The sequence below is a fragment of the Conger conger genome, chromosome 4 (assembly GCF_963514075.1).
Source record: "Conger conger chromosome 4, fConCon1.1, whole genome shotgun sequence".
Lineage (NCBI taxonomy): Eukaryota > Metazoa > Chordata > Actinopteri > Anguilliformes > Congridae > Conger > Conger conger.
Window position 1 is genome coordinate 54,359,927 of NC_083763.1, and position 18,292 is coordinate 54,378,218.

At 44.0% G+C, this 18,292-nt stretch overlaps 1 protein-coding gene across 3 annotated transcripts; it reads right to left on the reverse strand.

The window, feature by feature from the left end:
- Window positions 1-758: 758 nt before the first annotated feature.
- On the reverse strand, window positions 759-16,633 carry zgc:101569 (uncharacterized protein LOC449822 homolog). 3 transcript variants are annotated; one of them, XM_061239663.1, is made up of 7 exons: window positions 16,597-16,633; window positions 16,295-16,332; window positions 14,187-14,357; window positions 11,400-11,497; window positions 10,748-10,892; window positions 3,612-3,761; window positions 759-2,024 (listed from the first exon to the last, which is right to left on the reverse strand). In XM_061239663.1, the coding sequence occupies exons 1-7, from the start codon at window positions 16,611-16,613 to the stop codon at window positions 1,801-1,803; spliced, it is 843 nt and encodes a 280-aa protein (XP_061095647.1). In that variant the 5' UTR covers window positions 16,614-16,633; the 3' UTR covers window positions 759-1,800. The 3 variants fall into 3 exon arrangements, with proteins under 3 accessions (XP_061095647.1, XP_061095646.1, XP_061095648.1); XM_061239662.1 differs by having other exon boundaries at window positions 16,295-16,625; XM_061239664.1 differs by lacking the exon at window positions 759-2,024 and adding an exon at window positions 2,757-3,077 and having other exon boundaries at window positions 16,295-16,625.
- Between the last annotated feature and the right edge of the window lie 1,659 nt (window positions 16,634-18,292).

The following is an 18,292-nucleotide window of genomic DNA, read 5'->3' on the forward strand; positions in this document are numbered from 1 at the left end:
CCTTGATTAGTTCAATCAAGTGTGTGAGTTCCTGGTTACAACAACCATCTAAAACTCAACCCAGGTAAGACGGAGGTAATCTTCATCCCTGCTCTAACCTCTCCCTTCTCCGATTTTTCCATCTCACTAGGGGATACCACAGTGACCTCATCCCCTAGTGCAAGAAACCTTGGAGTGGTGATGGACAACAGGCTGTCCTTCTCCGAGAACATCATTACGGTGACCCGGGCGTGCAGGTTCTTCCTGTACAACATCCGGAGAATCCAACCCTTTCTCACCACCTACTCCACTCAGCTCCTTGTTCAAGCAATGGTCCTGTCCCGCCTGGACTATTGCAATTCTCTGCTGGCTGGCCTTCCAGCATCTGCCATCAGACCCCTACAACTGATCCAGAATGCTGCAGCCCGTCTGGTATTCAATGTTCCCAGACATTCACATGTCACCCCCCTGCTCAGCAACCTCCACTCGCATACCAGGCAGTTAAAGGATCAGCCCCTGTATATATTCAATCCCTTATCAAGACCTATACACCAACAAGACCCCTCCGTTCTGCGACTTCATGCCGTCTGGCGCCTCCCCCTCGCCACACCTGCATTTCACACTCACGACTGCTGTCTGTCCTGGTTCCACGGTGGTGGAATGACCTCCCGGTGGATGTCAGAACAGCAGAGTCTCTGACCTCCTTCAAGCGCAGACTGAAGACTCATCTCTTCAGGCTACACCTTTCCCTCCCTAACTCACCACCATGATTAGCCTTAGACTGTAATGGCACTTATGTATAGATTGTATAGATATTGATGTTTTTTATTGGCTGTTGTATTGTTTTATTCAGGGTATTCTAGCTGCCAACTGTGGTATGCTAGTTTGGAAGTTGATTGTTCTCTTCAAGGGTTCTGATTATCTGTATGTTTACACTAGGACTCGGAACTGTACTGTCCTCTCAGGTCCTCTTAGCACTCATACTTGTGTTTGATTTGCACTTCATTGTACGTCGCTCTGGATAAGAGCGTCTGCTAAATGCCATGTAATGTAATGTAATGTAATGTAATGTAATGTAACAACAAAAACCTTTTTTCTGGCAAGTGAGTCCCGAGTTTACATTTTACATTAACATTTTTGTGATTTGGCAGACACTTTTAATCCAAAGTGACTTACAAGTACATAGGTTCTTCCACAAGTTAAAAGCATCAAATCCATAACTAGCAAAACACACATGAAGAGCTGTTCTAAACAAAAACTGAGAAACACTGCTTTAGAGTGCATAGAATCAGATTAATTTCAGTTCAATAATCACCATATACAGGCAGCCTGTGGCCTAGTGGCTAAGGTAGGAAGGTTGGTGGTTCAAGTCCGGCTGCAGCCACGATAAGAGCCACACAGCTGTTGGGCCCTTGAGCAAGGCATTTAACCCCACATTGTTCCAGGGAGGATTGTCTCCTGCTTACTCTAATCAACTGTAAATCATGGAATCTGTCTGCAGTGTGGCCTGCTGGGAGCCTATATCCTAGTAACTAAGTTGTTTGACTTAGACTGGGACCTGGAAGGTTGGTGGTTGAAGCCCCGGTGTAGCCACAGCTGTTGGGCCCCTGAGCAAGGTCCAGGAGGGTTGGCCCCTGCATGTCGCTTTGGATAAAATCAGTAGCTAGATAACTGTAATGTAATGTAGGTAACTCTGTCACTGTCCTCAGTGTAGCCTGACATTACCCACTTAACAGGAAAAGATGGTCCCACAGAGCATTCATCTCTGGGAACTCTATTATGTGGAAAATGGCCGGCAAAGGAAGTGTTTGGCAAAGCGCCTCAGGAGAACGTCCCTCCGCGGCCCGTTCCGGAGTTGAACCTGCCGGCCCCGGCGATGGATTCGGCCTGGATGACGGGCGTGGCGTTGTGGAACTCGTACTGCATGGCCTGGGAGAAGGACGGGGCATCGAAGGCGCTGTAGCAGGCAGACGAGCGGTCGGCTCGGAGACACTGCTGGGGGAAGGAGCTGATCTGCTCGGCCAGCTCCAGAGCCGCCTGGAGAGCTAGAGCACAAAGCCCATATTACTGCATTAATATAACACAAAACAGACATTACTGCATTAATATAACACAAAACAGACATTACTGCATTAATATAACACAAAACAGACATTACTGCATTAATATAACACAAAACATATTACTGCATTAATATAACACAAAATATACCTTACTGCATTAATATAACACAAAACAAACATTACTGCGTTAATATAACAAAATATACCTTACTGCATTAATATAACACAAAACAGACATTACTGTATTAATATGAGACAACATACATTACTGTATTAATATGAAACTAAATATACATTACTGCATTAATATAACACAAAACGGACATTACTGCATTAGTATGAGAGACAACAGTCATTACCACATTAACACAACAGAAAACTCAAAAGAAAACACACCAGCTCCACAGTGACTTGCTAACACACAGAAGGAGCTCCCGCCACACAGACACACGCACCCTCCCACACACACACACACAACATTCACACACAGTAAATTTTATTCATTAATAGGGGCCCAAATATATTTCAGTTGCATTCTGGTCTCCTTCATTTGAGTAGCAGAAAGTATATCAGTAGGATCTATCAAACAATATGCAGAATAAAAATTTCCATCTCAATTGCCCCAGCAAGAAAGATTATGCACACACACACACGCACACACACACAAACATGTGCGCACTGGTTGCAGTCCAGATGCACAGCAACCAACAGGACATAAACACACAACACACACCCACGCAATATATCTACAAGGGGGTCGTAAAATGCAGTCTCATTCTGAGGTTTCTGGCTTAAGCTGCTGCCGAGAAACATTCTCTCGTGAAGTAATATCTTTATCTTCATTTACCAAAATACTCCAGCCAATGCAGGGAAGTTCAGTTGTGGGGTGGATTTATGGTCTGAGATAATTAAAATGTTCCTATAGGACCCCTGCTGATGTTCGGCTTTCAGGAAAAAGTGCCACGTCTCCACTCGGCCATCACCGAGCAACCCAGCCAATTAGCAGCACTTGGCTGCAACTGTGGGAATGATTTCCTACAAGAACAAACGTAATCTCGTAATGCCGTTAGAGGAACCAAAACCGAGTGTGCGTGCAAAGGCTTTTCTACAGGCTCAAGAGGATTTCGGTTATGTTAGATGTTTAAATAATGCAAAATAATCATTTTCAGAATTGTTCATATGCCATGAATCACAAGTTAGAAAGCTGAGGGAAAAAAACCTCAGACTAAGATCTACATGCTGAGTTCATGCTCTTCTTTCAGCTTACAGATCACTGTGGTAGCTGGTTCCACTGAATGCAATTTATCACACCCATTAGATCATCTCTGCCAATAAACACTGCACATGCCTCCCGAGTGCAATATTGTCTCTAAGCTTGTCTGCTAGTGGGCGATTTTCAAGCATTGCAAATTGCATGCAATGCAAATGGATTCTTGTCCAGCTCTCTAGTTTTAACAAATCAAATCATGCATCTTCATTATATTTATTGAATTACTAATCATGGTTTATATGTCGAGAAAATGAAATGCACTTAGCCGTAAGCGCATAGGCATGTGAGCCGGGCGTTACCTTGCCCGTCTGGGACCACTCTGTTGGCCAGCCCAAACGCCAGCGCTTCCTGTGCAGCCACGGGCCGGCCCGTCAGAATCAGGTCCAGGGCCCGGGACAGGCCAATGAGACGGGGCAGCCTAACCGTCCCTCCGTCGATCAGGGGCACGCCTGTGGGACAGGACAGCACCTCATTACGACGCAAACCACCTGAAGGTAACAGGGACGTGCAACCAATAATACTACACATAAATACCCGATATGAGTCGAATTCTGGTGCAACTGTACAAATCGCATTATCTCACAAAAGTGTCGTCACCTCAGACAAATGTACACAAATTTACACAAAATAAAATGACAATTAATGCAGCTGCACCACAAAAAACAAATATAAACCCAGTATTTTAGCCTTTATTTAGACTTAAAACCTTATATACATTACCCTTTTGCCAAAGAAGACAAAAAGATTGTAAGTCAGGTAACGCAATTCAAGTATCTTTAAACAATGTTTTAATGTCATTACAAGACTAAAACAGTTTTTTAAAGATATCCAAAATTGAGACATTAAAGGAAGAGGGTTCTTTTTCTCGTATATACCATCCAGTTCTGAAATCAAAGTTTGTTTTGGTTTTAATTTCTTCCACTCACTCACTCACACACATGCACCCCCAACCCTCAGTAACAATCATCTACTGTGGCTATTCAGAAGAATAGCTAAATTGTAACCCTGTACTTAAAACACCTCTCTGCCATAACCATAATTTCTACAGCTCTGAGGGGGGCTTCCAATTTCTTACCCATCATAAGGCCATTATAGAAAAACCATCACTATGGGAGGAATGTATTATCATAACCCGAAATAATTCCTCCGTCTATTTTTTCTTTATGGAGTCCCAGGGTAGAAACTTATGTAAATAACATAATTATATTTATACATGCAGCTCAGCTCTCAAAATCCATCAAATACATCATATTGGAATAGAGTGTAATACATCTGCAACCAATAAGGAGACCTCAGTCTGTCAGCTAATAGCCCTCTTCCTGTCTCTGTTGCCTTAAACTGACATCAATCATTTCTCTGTGCTGACTATCCTAATGGTAAAGGATAACACAGTGCACAGCATATGCTGTCTTTATACCCAGTTATGACATACAAGGCCCGGTGGAGAAATCCTGGAGACAGGCCGTATTTCACACATCACAGTAAATGTTACGGATTGAATTTTTATTGAAAAATAAAATTCTTAAATAGGGAGAGCCCAAATCTGAGGTTAAAAATGTAACTCTAGTCCAGGAGGCCTTGTGAGCGCCACTCCGGATAGAAAACTCTCTAGAGACTTTAAACTAAAGTAAAGATTCCTTTCTGCTGGTGATAAGGTGAATCCCTGATACAAGACACACTCAAACCCATAATTGCCTCCTGGGATGGAGGGAAGATTAGATTACAGCCAGGTCTTCCAACACAAAAGGTCTCCACAGCTCTGGTCCACTGCTATCACACTTCATCAGGAGAGAAAGGAGACGGGTCGACACATCCCTCTGCATTACTCCTGGTATCACAGAATGCATCTGCAGGGTCCTCTTCCTTCGCCAGTGCCCGTCTCTTAATGGCTGATATCCCCGGTTCAGTCCTGTCCTGCGGCCTATTGTAAATGGGCATGGTGGTTCAGACGACATTTCCTACAAACTATCTCTCTGCAAGCCTGAATGGTATAAATTTTAAAAATCCAAGTTTCATTCCACATTCTCCCTGTAATGACAATCGAGTGTCAGGGTATTGGTTTGGTATGGTTTGGCGACCGTCCAGTTTTTCAGGATTTAATACATTTGGAAAAAAGTTAACGGAGACAAGGGTGTGTAAGAAAACACTATGTCATGAAATGTTATCTTATCAGATTGTTATGTTAAACGAAGACATTACTTTAGGTTTATTTCACAATAGCCCTGAGTGCCCTGAAAGGTAAGGTATTCCCAGGTCAGGCCCTGGGTATTGATCTGTCGTGTGGAAAAGCAGAATAACGGAGAGAGGAAGCATCTGGACCACAGGCTGTGTGAGACTTCCTCAGGATGTCACCACTCTGGTATAATGAACTCGGCCACAGTCTCTGCACTGCAGGGGTCGCCTCCACAGCCATAGGGCACTCTGCCCTATCGTCCCAGCCGATGATTGTTACTTATGACCCATCTGATTTCAGCCCGGCGACCTCAACGTACTCGGCCCCTGATCTGTTGAGGTCTTGTGCCTTCCTTCAATGTGCAGAATGAAACTGTCAGAGAGAGGAGGACAGTCTGGTTCTTCCAACTTGTCATGAGGGAGTTTATCCTTGCCACTGCTACCTCAGGTTTGCTTTGTGTAGATTATACTGCGAATTGTACAGTATTTTCACAGATTTAGGTGGGATTTCAGGCTTGAGTTTCCTTATGAGCAAGTGAAAAGCATGGTCAATTTGGTTTAAACATGGCGATTGACCTGGTAACATCAAACACTTCCAACATTTCTTTCTGATCAGCTCCTTGACAACATTTTCTGTATGTTTTGGACTGTTGTCTTGCTGCAGGATAAACGTCCATCCAAGTTGGGTGGCATTTCTCGGAATTTTGAGTTCTGGTGGAGAATAGGTTTCTGCCTTGTCAATTCTGTTGCTGTCATCACTAGATACATCATCAGTAAAGACCAGTGAACCAGCTCCAGATGCAGTCATTCAGGCCGAATATTTGACACTGCCTCCGCCATGCTTGACAGATAAATTTGCATGCCAAGTGTCCAGAGCATCTGAAAGTGTAGCCACTGTAATTTGCCCCTCTCAGCCTTCTGCACAGGGTCCAGTGAAACTTTGACCCCCAATGTATGGAGAACATTAGCAATTACTCCAGCTGACCATGTAGGATTTTCTTTTCTTCCATCGTCATTTTCTGATGTCTTCCACCAGCAGCCTAATCGCTGGTAATTCCAAAGGTCCTCCAGTACTTAGTTTCTTTTTAGGACATTCCATACTGTTGCCTTTGAATGAACAGACACTCCACAATAGCTCGAATTCATTTTTTATTTTCTTTCATCCTCACAATAGCTTTCTTGGTCATCATACTCTATTCTCTGGCCATCATCTGCTGATTTTGTATCTTGTATCTTTCAGCTTATAAACAGTACAAAGGCTGTATGTAACCCATTCTGAGACACTCAGCTTTCCACTCAGAGCAGAGTACTCTTTACATATGAGATGAGACCGAAAGTGTACTTTGACAAATTAAACACCACGTTCTTTTGGAGGTCTGAGACACTCAGACTCAGATCTTCAAAGCTGTGGATCTTATACCTCAGGTCTAAGATTGCTTCACTCAGAACATGAACTGTAAATACAGATTTCTTTAGAACAATGAATACAACAGTGAAAGATAAGCAAGGAACACACATACGTTGCCTTACTTTTTGGTCTGAACACTTAATTGTGGTGTTCAATGTAAATTATTTTTTCAAGAATTTGTGAATAAGCTTGGAAACCTCACTTTCATGTGTACAGGCATGTGTGCAAGCAGACCCTATGCTATCAGAGGAGTACTGTACCCTTAGAAAAGGCTCACAGGCCAGGCTTTTCTTCTCCGCATTCTGCGGGTCATAACGGCGTACAAACGACATCAAAGCCTCACCATCCACAATGGCCTACAATGAGGGTAATGCGATTAAACTTGGTGTGGATTAAAGAAAAAAAACCGTGACAAAACAGAAGTGTGATGTGGACTAAACATAAATAGGGGTTCCAGGGATTATATTTTTCAGCACAGTTTTGTCTGGAGCAACGGTTAAAAACAAGAAACCCAGCACCTGACTACTGCAACACACTGCTGCCCCAGAATAACATAAGAATAGGACTTTTTTCCATTCAATCTTCTCCACTGAATAGCATTGAATCATTTGCTTTTTTTCTGTGGTTCCTATGTTGTCCATGCCCTGACATCATAGCAAGTATGACCAAAGGAAAAGGTTCTAAAAATAACTTGTTTATAATGAGTAAAATGCCCTTGTTTGAGGGAAGGAATAAGTAAAACCATAATAGAGTGACTGTGGTTGCCATGCTGCACTGATGCCAGTGGAAACAGCATATGATAAGAAAACGACATAATGGCCAAAAACAGCAAAACCGAATACAAATCTGAGAACACAGGGGCTACTAGAATTGGGCACTTTTGGTTTTTGGTCCACCTGAAACCTTTAATTATGTGACTTGGCAAATGATTTTCATTTAATTAAGTTTAGGTCACTGTGTCCTTGATTGACTTGAATGATCGAGGCACTTCAGGCAGACGGGGTTCCCTTTCTCCGGTAGAGAGGAGCCAATTCAGAAAATCTTGAGCGCTCTCCCAAACCCACATCTCCTCACACTCACACAGCAGTTAAAGCAGGTAAAACAGCAGTCCTCCAGCTGACTCTGGTGTGTCAGACTGAGCGCGCTCCATCTGCATGGAGTCCTGGGACGTTCCCCCCCGGTATCAGACACATCCCTGGCACTCGACTCTCTCTCAGCACTCCATTCATCTTGCTAATTGGGGATTTGAGCACGGCTGAAACCTGAGCAAAGCCTCGAGTCCTCCCACCAGCATCCCCGGGTCCCAGAGATCCTCTCCGCCAGGCAGCCAGCCTTTACTGGACGTTCTACAGCCGAGACTCTGAGATAAGATCGCCCTCTTCGCTCCAACTGCTTTCCATGCGCTAAACCTCGAGCGTTTCCATTGTACTATTTTCCTGCCTGCCTCCCAACACTCGTCGCTCTTCAGAATCTCGGGTCCAAAAGCCACATTCCGCCCCGCCGATTTTCCCCCGGCATACGCACTCCGGCTCACGAGAGACAGGGGCCCGGATGAGCCAGCTGCAGGTTTCGGGAATCACGTGACAGGAAGTCATCACCCTCTTGTGGTTGTGGTGCGACCACATCACATACACGCCGTAGTCTTTTAGACCCCGCAAGGGTTTCCCCAGGGCTACAGCCATCTGCGCCTAACCAATGGATACTATGGAATTTATCTGTCAAAATTAGACATTTAACATACTTACCAGAGGGTTCCTAAAATAAATCTCTCAGCCATAATACCAACAGTGTCATTATGTTTGATAAATAGTGATTTCTCTTTGTTTAATGTTATATCTACAGGCCCATGGCCAAGTGTGCTTGGATACCTACCTTGGCTTCAAAACACTTATTCCATTGCAACACCCACTCATTTATAGGAAAATGTTTTTAGGTATGAAAAACATGTGTGAGACAGGCCAGAGATTGAGTGAGGCCCATTTCAGACACCTGAGGAAGCGGATTGGTAATTGAAAATCTGAATGGCAACTGGTGATTGACATGTTACCATCACAACCTCAGCCAGCAGGGGGGATGATGAAGCACAGGAGTTTCAGACATGAGCAATGCTCTGAGGAAAGACAGGTCACAATACAGGCCCGTCCTTTAATACCTCCCATACCCTCGAGCAAAGCTCAGAGCTCAGCATCTTGGTTGAATCGTCTCGTAAAAATATGTCACGAAGGCAAACCTTATAAGCAGTGCCATACATTAAAATGAATGACAGCATGGCTGACTCGTTTCTCAATAACAGTCTCGTCGGAAAGCCCAAAGGACGTGTATAGTCAGACGAGGGCAATGCCAGGATCACCATGTTAATTACAGAGGGGGAATGATAAGCCTTGTTTAGAAAAACTGCAGAAAATCGACCATGGCCAGTAAATTACAGTCTGTGTGTTGTATTTATAAACATGGCGGCTGTATTTTTAGTTGGGGAAGGAGTATTTAGGTATCTAGGACAGGCAATGCATCCCCGTTTCCTCTTTGTGTTACGGGAGATCCTCCACACCTCGGGGCACAAAACACTTCTGCCCACTGGCTTCGGCCAAACCAGAGACGTCTATGTAACAGCTCAAAATGTTAGGCTACCTTCTCTTGTCTTCTGTAATGTATTGCAAAAAGGTTTTTTTAGCTTTTCTACTGAGAATGGTCTTTCCATAAAACACAAGCCAGGGGAATGTCAAAGTAAAGCAGCATAGCACATATGACCCCAATTCTCTCTGTACTGCTTCTCATTCATTAATTCATTATCCTGACCCGCTTCTCCTGAACAGGGTCGCAGGGGGGCTGGAGCCTATCCCAGCATACATTGGGCGAAAGGCAGGAATACACCCTGGACAGGTCGCCAGTCCATCGCAGGGCACACACACCATTCACTCACACACTCATACCCACGGGCAATTTAGACTCTCCAATCAGCCTAACCTGCATGTCTTTGGACTGTGGGAGGAAACCGGAGTACCCGGAGGAAACCCACGCAAACACGGGGAGAACATGCAGACTCCACACAGAGAGGCCCCAGCCGACGGGGATTCAAACCCAGGACCTCCTTGCTGTGAGGCGGCAGTGCTACCCACTGCACCATCCGTGGCGCCTGGACTGCTTCTCTTACAATTTATTTTAAGGCAAGACGTGGACTGGCTCCTGAAATGTTGCTTAGCTATTGTAATTTTATACAGGGCCCTACAACTTAGTTTATAATCCCCAACCAATAGGACGCACCAAATGAGCACTTCTTGGCAACACTGGTGGTTTGAGGACCACTTTCTGCGCGGTGAACCTTTCTCTGGGCAGTCGAGTGGCTCATTCGGTTAAGTTGCCACGCCATGGTGTAAGCATGAGCTTCATGACCTCAGATCAAATCTGGACCCTGCCAGCACCAAGTGGGACTGCCAGCTCCAGCTGGGACTGTGATTACGTCACCCAGGGTATGGGAGGGTTCAGTCGGGTAGGTGTTCATCGCACTCGAGCGACCTCTGCTGGTGCATGTGGACTGCATGTCAAAACCACATATGAAAGGTCTTCCTCTGACTCCAATTGGCTGTAGTCTGCAGTGTGAAAAGCAGCGGCTAGCGAAGCTACGTGTTTTGGAGGAGAACAGTGGTTCTCGACATTCTTCCGAATCAGCAGTGGGGTTCACACATAAACACGGCTGCAGTTGCAGATTGAAGCCTCCAAATTTCGATGGCAACTGGATTCATGCAGACCATTGGAGAAAACTTTTTAAAAGCGATACACACAAATAGAGGCAATAGAGAAAGAGAATGCTGATGATGAGGAGGGTGAGAGAGAAGGGGAAGGGGAAGGGGGGCCTACCGAAGCGGCGACAGAACACCCCCATGATGGCGCTCTGCTCCACCACCCTCAGATCGGCCAGCAGGGCCAGCTCCAGCCCACCAGCTACAGCGTAGCCGCTAATCGCCGCGATCATCGGCTTGGACAGCTGCATGCGGGAGGGGCCCTGGGGAGACAGTGAATGATTTTCACAGATAAACCTTCATATAAGAAAGTTCTTTACTGATAAAACGCCAACAAATCAATATTAAGAGACTTTTTCAGGAACTCTGTTTACAAGTACCTCTGGGACTCCTCAGTTAGCCACCGCGACTCCAGAATGCAAACATGTACTGCTTGTACACACTGTGTCAAGTCCAAATACTGTTTATCAATGGCATCTCACTTTGAATATAACTGTTCAATATTCAATGTAAAGCACTCAGAAAGTCGCCTACATGCAATTGTGGCCAATGGCAGCATAATATAGACTGGTATAATACTGTACATCATCTACCTTTCATTAGTGAAAGACAATGTGTCCCAGTGACTCAATGGAAACAGATATGCATGTATTGGGGAGTCACCATGCCTTAGCGGCTGCTCAGTACAGAATGGTACCATGTGCTAGAGATTCCTCAGTTGACTACTAATACTGGAACAATATTTGGTGCATTTTCGCAGAGGCTCTAACCATAGGAGCAGGACCTTTGGCGACATCTTGTTCCAATTTGAGGGAGGCAGAGTGATGGCCCAACTCTTTCAGATCATAACCAGCACAGAAATTCCCTCCTAGAAGAGACCACAAAATTATAAAGTATGGCCATAGAAACCAGAGAAGATGGGGAAGAGGAAGATGAATAGAAACAACAAGAGCTGCAATTTGGAAACTAGTCCGAGGAAACTCCTGGCGCACAAATCATTTTCCACTTAACGTGCCTGGCCAAGCTGTTCTTCCTGCAGGACAATGCGCTCATTAATAATAAAGCAGCAAAATTAAACACAGACAATTGGATTCATGTGGAATTTCGCCTGTCCGGGAGGTGCCTACAAACCGCATGTCACATTCTTTCCAGCAGGGGGCTGAACAATTCTCTTGTTCTTTACACTAATGGTGAAAACGATGATGGGTCATATTCTTTCTCCACTCCCACATGGGCATATATAATATTTTGGGTAAAGTCATGGGAACGGAACCTTTTTCCACTCAGACATGGTCCCAGGGCCATACAGCCGAAGAAGTCTTATTAATGATGTGTTTGTCTGATCCACAGAGGCCAGAAAGACTGCAAGCGCTTGGTTGCTGCCTCCTGTGTAGCCACGACAGCCTAGTCCAGGCCTCAGTTCAAATGAAAAGCCATTGAATGGCTTAGCAAACCTGACACTGGAGTGAACTCTGATATTGGCACATAGTGTTTCAGTCTCTCTGAGCAGTCACTGTGTCAGTGGGTGTCCTCGGCATAAGACAAAAAAACCTGGTCTGAGAAAGCCATTTAATACTTTACTGAAAGCACTGAAACACTTTTCTCAAAAGTGCAGAAATGAAAACCATTATGCTTTGGCTAATTTGGCCCCCTCAAATACTTTCCTCATGAACGCATAGCTTCAAAGTTCCAGCCTGGATTTGGAACAAAAATTGTCTGGTCACGAGGTGACAGTTAGTGTGTCACAGCGGTCAGCCACCTCATCGTATAGGTTATCAGAGACCAAACCAAACCATGTCAATGCTCATCTGTATAAACAAAGATGAACAACGCAATTAAAAGGGATGTGTCGACCAACAAATGCAGATTTAAGGAAACGTACCTTCAAAGACAGTCTGAGAAGGCCTTCATTTCAATTCACTATTCACATTACATTACATTACATTATTGGCATTTGGCAGACGCTCTTATCCAGAGCGACGTACAGTTGATTAGACTTAGCAGGAGACAATCCTCCCCTGGAGCAATGTAGGGTTAAGGGCCTTGCTCAAGGGCCCAACAGCTGTGCGGATCTTATTGTGGCTACACCGGGATTAGAACCACCGACCTTGTGTGTCCCAGTCATTTACCTTAACCACTACGCTACAGGCCGCTCACAATACAATAACAACTGATTTAGATTAGTCCATTTAAAAGCAAACTAGGCAAAAACTTAATTCAGTCAGGTCTCCAGTACGTTGCATTCATCCGCGTGCATCTGGCACACATGTAGCTCCGAGTCTGAAGCGCCTGCCTGAACTATTGGACTTGCACTCCTCCTAGCAGAACTCTTAACAGTGGATACGCAGGTTGAAGTAATCACTTGCAGTTGAAGGGGCTCAATTTACAGAGCAAGATTACCATTTTGAAACGCATTCAAGCGAGCATCCTGCAAGCCTCATTCTTGGCGTGCTGCGGGCCCACCATCTCAGCTGTGTTTATACGCGCGTTAACGCGAGGAGGCGGCTGACGGCCTGGACTCCCTGACACCGTCCAATAACTGCTAATTAGGGCTTGTGAGAGAGGGGAAGCCCCCCCCCTCTAAAACCGCAGCCTGTAGTCAGTGAGAATACCAGTCAGTGCAACACTTCAAACCCCTTTTCATCTTTTACAACTCCTGATTGCGCTGGGGTGGTTGAAATGTGTAATTAAAGAAATCACAATAATTTGACTGGTAACTGTGTGTATTGAGCGAACGTGCTGCCCCCGTAATTACTATCTTTACGGAAAGAAATTTGGAGCTTGAGGCCGATTCCCTGACACCTTGCAGTTAAGGGTAGCATTGTGCCTAAACACAGAACCAAAGACATTCATTACGCTGGCATGGGACCACACACCGCAGGGCTTAGCATTCTTTTATCACCGAAATGCAGAATTTGGAACCCGCAATGTAGAGACGTGCTTATTTGCTCCGTGTCTTCACACCTGTAGGAAAGGAAAATTAGGGTCTGTGTGAGGAAATTACCGCACAGGTAAGGAGAGGGCACAAGTTTAGTTAAGGTGAGAGGGTGATTCAGCCACGCACCCTCCTCGCAGATCTGGATGTTGAGGCTGAATGGCTGAAGCATGCTTAGCAGCCACGCGTTTGAATCTCACTAGGGCTGCACATGCACAGGAAAATATGCGATAACGTTGCTGAGTATTGTGATGGCTTTATGACTTGCGATAAATGAACACATATTGAAGTGTACATAGTTCTGTCTTTCCACTTTAGGTACACTGCTAACATAGACCCAAGACAATAAATAGCCTATGCCCACTGTATAAAATAAATGAAATACATTATTTCCAACATGCTTTTATTGAACAAATTGCACATGAACAGCCATTCAATTTAACAGAACATCAATTTAAATAAATACTATTCATCTCAGTTCAAGTCTTTGGTGACGTGTTTATCTCGTAGGTTCATATCTTGACGAAGATAAATATACGATATATTGTGCAGCCCTACATTCCTCGCGACACAATTTTGGCGCGCAAAGGACGCAAGGCCGAGAGCTGCGGCGGTCACTCACCAACGCCATGGAGCACGGCCACCGAGAGGGCGGGGTCGCTGTCGAAGGCGGAGAGCTCCTCGAACAAAAGCCTCGCCGTCTCCTGGTTTACCGCGTTGCGCACCTCCGGCCGGTTTATCCCGACGGCCAGCACGGACCCCCACTTTTCCGACACCACATTCCGCACCGTGGCTGAGACACAATGGAGCGGGCCTCAGCACTTAAGAGCGATAACGACTCAAACACACACACACACACACACAAACGCGACACAATGCAGTGTTGACGAATGGAATGTAAATCGATTTTTGGACAGGAGGAGGAAGCGCGGAATGAGAAGGCATTGTTGCTTTTGGCGGACGGCCTGGGCTGAAGTTTGGTTTAGGTCACAGTTCTGCGGCCTGCCGACTGCAGTTCGGATTACTTGTTTACCGTGAAGCTGAGGGACAGCCAAGAGACATCTGCGGCCAGCCTATGAAAGAAGAGGCCGTCGCAAATTGTACAGGGGGGGCTGGGGGGGGGGGGAGCAGAAAGCCCCACCCTGCTTCATAAAATCAAAACCGTCCTCATATTTTGTTTAAATTTCCAAAAACCCTAGACGCCTTTTCATTATAATGCACAAAAACTGGGGGTGGAAAGGCAATTTACATTTTAAAATGATATCTAAAATACTAGGCAATATCATTTTTCAAAAACAATACTTGAGGATTCCTGATTGTGTTTTGAATCAGAGGAGCAGGTGCAGGTGGTGAATTTTAGCGGAACCAGCTCCTACTAATCTGCCGTTTTATTGCTGCCACAGCTAACAGTAAGGGGGCGGAATTGAAAGGAGCCATCGTACTAAAGCGCAGTAAAAAATAACTGCTGATTTTCAGATTATTTTATTACGCAGTGCTCAAAAAGTTCAATGGGGAACAGCTGCCTTCCTTATGACTGGGGCAGTATCAGTGCATTTGCAATCGTTTGAGAAATGCCCGGGAAAAGAAACACGTCTCGGTTTACTTGATCCATGTCTTTCATGGTCAGTACTTACTTTTTTATTCTAGTTATTTTAGGTTACAGAAACCAGACCCAAAGTATGAGTGATGTAAAACATTACAATATGTGTCTGTTTGCACCAGATTTTCCTACTTAAGATCTGCAACTGACCTGAACAAACGATCTGGGTCACAGAAGTACAGAAAAACAAAAGTTAGGAAAATACTGACATTTTGTTGAATTTTTTTATTTTCCACAGATAATTTATTTCAGTGTTTTTAGGGTTGGGTTTTGTACTCCCTCCCCCCATATAGCCCACCCATTTCATTCATGTGACCACAACACAAAACCAAAAATCGCACCGCAATTATGCAGTCTGAAAATTCTACAAGCACAAGCACGAAATGACATAATGTAACCAGATGCAACCAAAGGACAAGAAATTAAATGCACTCTAATTGTGAACTTTTTGAACATTGCATAGATCATCCTGGTAGCGCCTACCGAATTGTACGGCACAGAATTGTACTATTGCTACTTGATAGCTCCTCAGTTACACCAAGCTTACACCAAGATATGTACATCAGATTTCCTCTGCAATTAAGTGATATTGTTGGTGGCCATTACTAAGCATGGTTTTTACTATAAAAACACACTTATAACATAAATAATGTATTGTACTAACAATACATTATTTATGTTGATGGCTGAGCCTATTTTTTAAGATATTAAAATATTTCAGTTTCCATGTACACTTTCAAAATCAAGAAAAGACTTTAAGCACTCTCGTCTACATGGTGCTCTGAAGTTATCTGAAGTGTATCTCACTGTATTTTGACCAGGAACCCCCAAACGTCCCTATAGGCTACTAGCCACTGTAAAAGAGAGTTTTCTAAACCTTTTGCAATTATATAAAATATTAAATATAAAATGTTCGCAAAAACTGCCTGGTTCAATTGAAACATTTACCAAAACTGAAAGCACGAAAAAATAAATACGGATTTTTAATTAACAATATTTCTGATCTCATCAGGTTTTCCAATCAAACCAAGTCTTCTGCTGCCCTCTAACGACGTCAAACAGAAATTTCACATAAAGCACATATTACAAACTGAAGTACGCGAAGTTAATTCATGGTAAAAGCTACTTACCACCTGCTCCTTGGCCCTCTTCGGTATTACTCGACCTACTGAAATACTTATTGTTTATTTCCCTGGGAATTCTACTGAACAACGGTGACGTCCAAAGTACATTGGTCTTCGTGGTGACTTCTACAGCATTCATAATAATTCTGCAAGCTATCGAATGCATTACAGTTTTTAGAATAGTAAGTACAGCTAGCTGAAATTTCCTGAAAGATTTCCTTCCAAATAATCTTTTGTTCTATCACCTGTTAATGTCAGCATGTATATTTTAAAGTTCACGTCCTCGCAAAACAAAACAAAACGTGTACCTGGCGACTTTCCGCATTGGTGTTTTTGTCCGCACAACAGCAGTGAAAACGAAAGTGAGCAGGCATGCGCAGTAGTGCTTTTCAGTGGCCACTCCGGCCAGTAACGGTATGGATAAGTCGAAGTCATTAGCTAACGTTAAATTACCTTCTAGACCTCCAATGTAACGTTAAGTATAATTACCTATCTGGTTAAAGTAACAAGGTACCTGATTCATGCTAGCTAAGTAACATTACTGCTTAAGGTTACCTGAACTGCTACCGTAATTACATCACGTTATGCTCAGAGTGGCTCGAATTGTCAAAACCATTACGGGTTGTATGCAATTGTACTGGGTCCTGACAATCTTGGCATAACGTCACATAATGTTGTAGAAAAATGAATAACGTTACCTTTTAACGTTTTTACCCGTTTAGCGAACTGTTTTGGGAAAACATTCTGTAAGCGTCCGTTGTCTGTCAAATAAAGTACCAGTGCGGACGTCTCAGACCCTCCATAATGTTTGGGTCAAAGACCCATCATTTATTTAATTGCCTCAGTACACAATGTGAGATTTGTAATAGAAAAAAAATCACATATGGTTAAACATATTTTTATACATTTTGGGTTCACCACGTAGAAATTACAGCAGTGTTTATACATAGTCCATCCATTTCAGGGCACCATCATTTTTGGGACACAGCAATGTTATCTAAATGAAAGTGGTCATGTTTAGTATTTTGTTGCATATCCTTTGCATGCTGTAACTTCTTGTCTGTGACCTAGCAACATTATCAGAGTCTGGATATCTTATTTTCAGGTTGTCCTACAAGCATTACTAAAACTCTGCATTTGAATAGAAAGAGGATTCGGGGGTGGGGCAACAAAGTACTAAACATGACTACTTTCATTTACATAACATTACAATCCTAACCCGCTTATCCTGAACAGGGTCGCAGGGGGGCTGGAGCCTATCCCAGCATACATTGGGCGAAAGGCAGGAATACACCGTGGACAGATCGCCAGTCCATCGCAGGGCACACACACCATTCATTCACACACTCATACCTACAGGCAATTTAGACTCTCCAATCAGCCTATCCTGCATGTCTTTGGACTGTGGGAGGAAACCGGAGTACCTGGAGGAAACCCACGCAGACACGGGGAGAACATGCAAACTCTGCACAGAGAGGCACTGGCCGACAGGGATTCGAACCCAGGACCTCCTTGCTGTGAGGCGGCAGTGCTACCCACTGCACCATCCGTGCCGCCAGTAGCTGGACAATAACAAAATAATAATAAATTATCACAGGGATGTATCCACTATACATACACCAAACATCTATTTAAAGTAATGTAAATAACTAAATTAACAGAGAGACATGAATTTCGTATTGAAAACAATTTCTGGATTGTATGAACATGGTCTGGTCTGTAAGAAGGAGGGAGAGTGGGAGAGGGATAAGGTTGGTAGTTGGATTAAAGGCTGAAAATAGCACAATGCAAATTCCACACATACCCTGGATGTTGTTTTGAGGTGACAGCATTATCCACTGCACCACCGTGTCAGTGGTATACACCAATCTCATTAAACTATGGGAGGAGATGTGCTAAAACATTTATTGGCTATTAGGTCAGGGAATTCTTGATGTTATCAAGGACCCTGACCTAATAGATTCATCGATTTTTCTGAATAGGGAGCCATCATAAGTAATTGCC

Coding starts and splice junctions, on each gene's coding strand:
- zgc:101569 (XM_061239662.1), bottom strand. CDS start 16,454: ATGCATTCGATAGCTTGCAGAATTATTATGAATGCTGTAGAAGTCACC. Junction 14,358..16,294: donor AGAGGGCCAAGGAGCAGGTG/GTAAGTAGCTTT, acceptor ATTGTGTCTCAG/CCACGGTGCGGAATGTGGTG. Junction 10,893..11,399: donor CCAAAGGTCCTGCTCCTATG/GTTAGAGCCTCT, acceptor CTGTCTCCCCAG/GGCCCCTCCCGCATGCAGCT.